Raw genomic sequence first — 6,578 nt, forward strand, 5'->3', positions numbered from 1 at the left:
CGATCCGCACTAGAATTAGAAATAAAATTTTTCGTGCAGTCGCAGTCAGTCGCTGTCGGTTTCACCTATACGCTCTCCCAAATTGCTGAGATTATTCAAAATGCAGATTTGTTTTGGACAGTGTCTCACATGATGTTGATTTATCAGTGAATACCTAAATCCGCTGAAGTTTGGGACTTACAACTGTCTCCAGATGTCAAATTTTGTAACAGTGCACATGTGACCGAGTTTTCATATCAGCAAAAACCCACTAATCACACCTGACTTTAAATTCCCATTCCTAATGACCAGTCTCAGTAGATTATGACGATACCTAAGCCAAATTCACATTGGCCGACCGGTAAGCTCAATTCCACAGCTTCCTAGCATTCAAAGTAAAGGCTAAGCGAAACTAGTCAAGCAGGTTCTGGTCTGTGGGCGAGTGAGCTGTTTGTTTCGGTCGGACGAATCAGGAAACCTAGGGTTGTCACAGCCTACCCTCTAGAGCTCTTTGGTGATCAGGTCTCATAAAGGAAGGCATAAGCTTGCAGGAAATTAAGTTGAAATTCAGATTACAAGCCTAATTTAAGATTGCGCGCTTAGCACTTACCTTCAGGCAAAAAGTTACAAAGTTTTGGTGAATCATCATTACTTGCGTTAATAACTGGGGACATTTTGTGGCATTCGCTCGCAGATAGCTTTATTCACTCCAGCTCTAATTGTTTCCTTTATTTCAGAGTGACGAGACAAAACATGTATGTGAGGAACACATTTGACTTTTAAACCCCAGTCATATTGGCAACATTTAGCGGTTATACGGTCAGTCTTCTACCATACTGAGGTTGTAGCAACTCAAAGCTAAGCGTCATAGCAACACGTTAGCACCGTGGCAACTCGCACAAGTTCAACCGACCAATTATGCGAGCAATACACCTGTGTAGTCATGTCCGCACCGTATGATTATGGAGCACTCGCTACATCAGCTAGTTGGGTCGATGGAATCAATAATCCCAATTTGGCGCACTCACTGGTGCTCAGTCGAGGGGCGCTAACCCAGATATTTGACATACGAGCGGCTGATCGATGCATCTGATCTTTCTGACCCACACGCACTCGCATTTCAGCTGACTCCTGCCACTGCGTGCGCTGCGCTGAACCTGTCTACTTGTCCAACATAAAGTCAACCAATCAGTGCATGCTGCACACTTTGAGTCAGCAAGATAAACGAATTGTGCTCAACGCGCTAATTTATTGGTCCAAACCGACTTGTGTGCACGGTTTTTCGTGTGTTGGAACAACATCGGCTTGATGCGGTGGACTGACTTCATTCACACTCCGAATGCTACTCGCCGCCGGTCTGAGCGCTAGTTCACGGTGCTAGTTGGGATGAATAACACTTTGAAGCAGGAAGACTTAGACTTGTCGGCGGTCATCCAATCAACAGCGTTCGGCTCTAGAGGCGCTGAGTTAATGCAACAAAATGAGAGTGAGTTTTGGTGTTTTATGAATTTGAAATTACCAGTATTTTTGGGACCATTTTCTTCACTGTCTGTTAGGGAGTAAAAATGCTGTGAAGTCATTTAGTTGTCTCCTCCTAATACCAATGTCAATGACACTCGTGAAAGCCTATTCGCTTACCGCTGGGTTGTTTGATTAAACTCCCAACTTGTTATTGTTTCTGTCAACAGAAGCGAAGCAGATGTGTTAGGGATTGCTTTCTTATACAGAATGAGCTTGAGTAAAGCGTTTGCCTGAACCGAGTGGCCACTTACTGCTCACCAAGTAATAGAAGATAAATAAACAACAATATATAAAAAGAAAAAATAAAGGAAAAATAGAGAAAATAATTTAATTGAGAGTAGCTGTAAATTTCTGACTGACATTCACCCATAAATCACCAGTATGTTCAGCTGTGATGATGAAGTAGTTTGCCGAAAGAGCTCTTATAGTGGGGCGTGATTCAAACATCTAATGCATATATACGAAAAATTATAAAATAAAATATATGATAGACACAGACAATTCTTCATACCACAATGAAAGTAAAGTATGCTGATAGTGCTAGCTGGAATTATTGGAGGTCAAAATAGCAAGTTTTCGCGGGAGCTGAGTTGGTAACGCTCTTTTGGTGAGCGAGGTATCGCGGGTGCGAATATCGTCTGAAGACCTTTGTCTCTTCGCATGCACTACTTACACCCGGCTCTCGTGCGAAGCTACCTGTATCAGTTTACATCAATCACATCTTTGTTTCAGTCGAGGTGAATTTTACACTCCCAGTGACTTGGGGAGTCCCGAGTAATTTAAAGTTGTTCGGTTTGAGATTCATAAGCCTAGAGACAATCTAAGTGAGCAACAAGCACAAGTTAAATCCAACCTGACCCCGAATGCAGGATAAACACAATTTCTGCGGGAACAAGTTTCTTCTGGTTTAAAATATTTGATAAACCTATAAGCCTATAAAAAATTGTTCTCACAGAAAGGTCGCTGGTCAGCAAGTTTTCGAGGATTAACCCTACACCACGCAACATCTCTTTAAATAGTTTCTCGGGAGGTAGTCGTTCTTTAATAAGGCAAATAAGCAGAAGTATGAAAGGTTATGGGGATTCTGAGCTGCCAGTAGTGGAACATGTTTATTTCACTGTTAGAGGGAGCTTTCATGTTATGGAAGTTAACCGCTTGGGTCTGTTCTGGCAGCTCGTTTTTCGGGTAGAGTCGCTAAGCAGAAACGGATGTATGCGTTCAGTCTAATATGGATGAGCTTTGCCCCCATATTACGTTCCTTAAAACATCGTCCCAAAACACAAAATTCGTATCCAACGAGCCACTTGCTGCCTGTCTAAAAGAAGTACCATCTCTTTTGTGAATATTGCCTGTGTTCCTCGCTGTTCTTTTTTGATCTATTTGTGACGTGCGAAGTTTTTTCGTCACACGGAACACAGTCTGCCGGGAAATATATGCTATCCAGGTTGACAGACAACCTCCGACAGAAGGTCATAGTACTTCAATCTAGAATCTCTATCACACCGTCGGTGCTATCAAAAGGCCAGAAGACTGTTCGTCCCCGAATGTATCTTAGAAACAACTCTTTACGCACTACTGGTGCTTTTGTTATCCCAACAGAATCCCTCCCCGCCGTCACGTTGTTTTTTCATTCGTTTTGAGGTTGCTCTTGGGACCAGATGCCTGTGCGGCATTTTCCTCGACATTAAGTGTGTGACTGGTTCATTCCTCTGTTTCAATCAAGTTAGCAGAGTAGTTCAGAGCATGTTGAGGAATGTGGTTCATCTGAGTCTAAATTGGTATCCGACAGCAGTCCACCTAATAAACGGTATGTTAGAACGCTCCAAATATCTCAACCGGCCTTGTTCATTAACTCTCTTGACAAGTGACCACAACTAAATAACTCAGCTTTTCACCAAGCCACTAAATTCGCATGAGGAGACCTAGATTTTTTACACCGTATTAGGCTTTCGTTAATAAGCGAAAAACCTTCATGGCGTAGTCCGATTAATTTTGCACCTGATAATAATCCAGAAAAGCCATAAATGTTTACAAAGTTGACTTTTGAGCTCACATGTTTGATGAAGAAACGAAGATCTGATGGCTTTCAGCGTAGTGTAGCTTAAAAGTGGTTGCTGATATACTTGCTAAAGCTTCCTCTGTTATTATTGTATGTGGTAGGAGAAAATTGTTTGACATCTGTAGGCAACACTCTACCAGTTTCGACTTGTTTGAGGCTCATCAGGTGTTCACAGTCCCCATAAACTCAGGAACTCTATCCTTGAGTTGGACAGCAATTTGGATAATTGTTTACTTTTTATTTGATGAATCTGATGAAACCAGGGATCTAATCCAGTCCTTAGAAATCAACAGCATACACCTGTCTTTGCAGTGGAGACTGTGTTCTTTCGAGCATGTGCCCAAAAGAAATTGTCGAACAAAACACATCTACAGATTAAGCTGGTCCTAAAGAGATGTTCAGCTGAATCTCTAACTTATACTATTCTACTAGCTTTGTGCGCGCTCCGTTGAAACGATATTTGTGATGTCTCAATCATAAAATTACTTGTCACGCTGTTGAATACTCTTCGGCAGGCCACTACCGGTTTCGCACTAATACAGCCTGTAGCTTCCATTAACCTTATGTTCCAGCTGAACATAATCTGAGCAACTGGCGAAATACGCTAATTTGAAAATCCAATCCAGTTGCAATTTTAGCCATCCTCCCCCATAATCAACGAACACCTGCAGTGCACACCAGTTTTACAAAGTGGACATTTTCTAACCCAAAATGAATTACACCATGGATTCGAGAATTGTCTGAGTACATTCGAAATGCAATCTCCGATTAAGCTATTGTCTCCCAAGAAGGCTATCCTCTTTGTTGGGTGTTTAGAACTGCTACACGTGGTGATGCAGTTTGCAATTTTTATCAGTAGGAATAACATGCGCACAAAAGTGTTTGCTATTTTAGTTCACCTTAAATGATCCTGCTTTGGATGCACGAGGTAGTCGAATTTAAGTCGTGGTGGGTTTTCACTCCAGGTTGAGTAATGTTTGTCCCTTTTTCTTGAAAGGATGACCTCAATCGAAGGTTGCTGAACATTCTTATAGTTACAGATGGCATCAGCCAGTTCGTCCATAAAATCTGACTTGATATTGTCGTATGGAATGAAGCAGCCGTGCCGAATGCTTGAAGCCGTACAACACTCGAACTTCACACGCCTAGTAGGCTCTACCAGCTCACAAACAGACTGCACAGTACAACCGATGCTAAAGCTGAACAAGGATGCACGTCACATCAAAGAGAATGACAGCCAGGGAAGTAATAGTCACCATTGATATTATGATTATCTATTATTATTAAATATTATATTTAGTCAGGCAGTTTGTCAGCTACAAACGACATACCACTGAATACGAGTTCGGAGTGTCCTCATACATCACCACACAGAACGACGTCCATCGAACGGTAAAATGAAAGATCCTTCTGTAATCAATGACCCTCAGGTGCAGCATCAATTGCTGCGCCACTCAAAAGTCAGAGGGGGAGTCAAAACAAGTTTTTTACTAACTATTTTCATTGCTAGTACCAGGACCTCTCTTAGAATGGTTTTGATAATAAAACAATGACGGAACGGTCATAACGAACAGCAGTATCCCAATCATTAAATAGTTGGGGATGGGGTATTCTTACTGATGAATTCTTTTATGAATTGTTCCTTAAGCTCCTTAAGCTTTCTGCACTAAATCTTGTTGACCAGTGGTTGAAGAACGGCATGTGCCACATAAAAATTTAAACTGATTTCCACAAGGAAACCGGTCAACAGCTCATCAGAACCCTTGAGAAAGTCCATCAACGACTCACTCTGCACGCACTATTCGTGGAGCTTCTGATTCATTTTGTTGCATCAAACCCGAAAAATTCATGTCTCGTATTTTCCCGAGATAAAAACACCATGTGTATGTATAAATGTCCAGATGAAGTTCATCCAAGCTTGGTTGTGAGATTTTTCACTCCCCGTATAGATCTGCAAAGCAGCAGCCAAAGGCAAACACGATATGTTGACTGCATTTGGTTTTTCCGATTGCACGTTGATGTCACACTTTCACATTTTAGACAGCTTTCCACTGACTGCTTATGTCTACACAAATCCGCCCGAATTAAGGAAAAACAGAGCAGACTTTAGGAATCCTAGACCAACTTAGTCAGCAATATTGCCGTCAGAAGTGATTAAGCTACTCGCTTTTTAGATCGGGCCAACATGATCGTAGTTTATAAAAATGTATTACCGTGATCCAGAGGCCCGTCACGAAGAGAGTTTACCGTGGTGTGACGGCTTGTGCACCTCAGCGATCCATTTAGCTATACTTGGGAATGACCCGTAGTACTCAAAGTGTCTCTCATACCAGGTTGGTCAATGGTTAGAGATCTCACAAAAACATTCTCCTGGCCCTCCAGGTTGGGGGATGGTACATGCGGCGACTTGTTCCGTAGAAATGGTGATGTATTTGCATTTCCCGCCAAACACCGCTGCCTTGCGGTTAGGTTTTTGACCCAAAGGCTTTGGTTGAGGACCCTAATCGTCCTCCTGTCTAGGTATGGGCGCCCTGGCAGTATCCCAACCCACGTACAACCATGAATTGCACATAGACAAATAAACTCATGCCACATCGGCTGTCGCGTGGTGCCATCAGCCGGGTCGCCTTACTTGCTGCATACAGCGGGGCGGGTAAGCGAAAACAGGATACTGCTGTTGCCTTCCTTCTTTCTCTTTCACATACTTTTTCTTCTCCCTCTCTCCACCCCATTAATAACTCTCTCCTTGTAGGCTCAGCACTTAGGACTGATGACTCCGTTCATCATGCATCGGCTTCGCGTGCAGTATCTGCTCGTCACATGGCGCCGACATCCTCAGGTATCTCCAAATCAGTCTTCAAGCCTCGACACTCAGTCTATCTGGCCGCGTTCAATGTCCGCACTCTGAATCAAGCAGGACAACAGGCGCTCTTGCAATCACACTGGACTCGCTTGGCATTGATGTGTGCTGTGTCTCAGAAACGAGAATTCAAGATGCAAGCACAGTGATTGAGCTAAC

The 6,578-nt window shown here is 42.8% G+C and overlaps 1 protein-coding gene across 1 annotated transcript in view; it reads left to right on the forward strand.

The window, feature by feature from the left end:
* Positions 1 to 1,027: 1,027 nt before the first annotated feature.
* The window catches only part of T265_09730 (hypothetical protein), a gene marked incomplete at both ends in the record, with an annotated part of 48,914 nt that continues 43,363 nt past the window's right edge, over positions 1,028 to 6,578 (forward strand). Inside the window, one exon of the mRNA XM_009175895.1 lies at positions 1,028 to 1,465. Coding sequence (XP_009174159.1) covers positions 1,366 to 1,465 — 100 coding nt within the window. The remainder of the gene's footprint in view (positions 1,466 to 6,578) is intronic.

This window comes from Opisthorchis viverrini (genome assembly GCF_000715545.1).
Source record: "Opisthorchis viverrini unplaced genomic scaffold opera_v5_307, whole genome shotgun sequence".
Classification (NCBI taxonomy): domain Eukaryota; kingdom Metazoa; phylum Platyhelminthes; class Trematoda; order Opisthorchiida; family Opisthorchiidae; genus Opisthorchis; species Opisthorchis viverrini.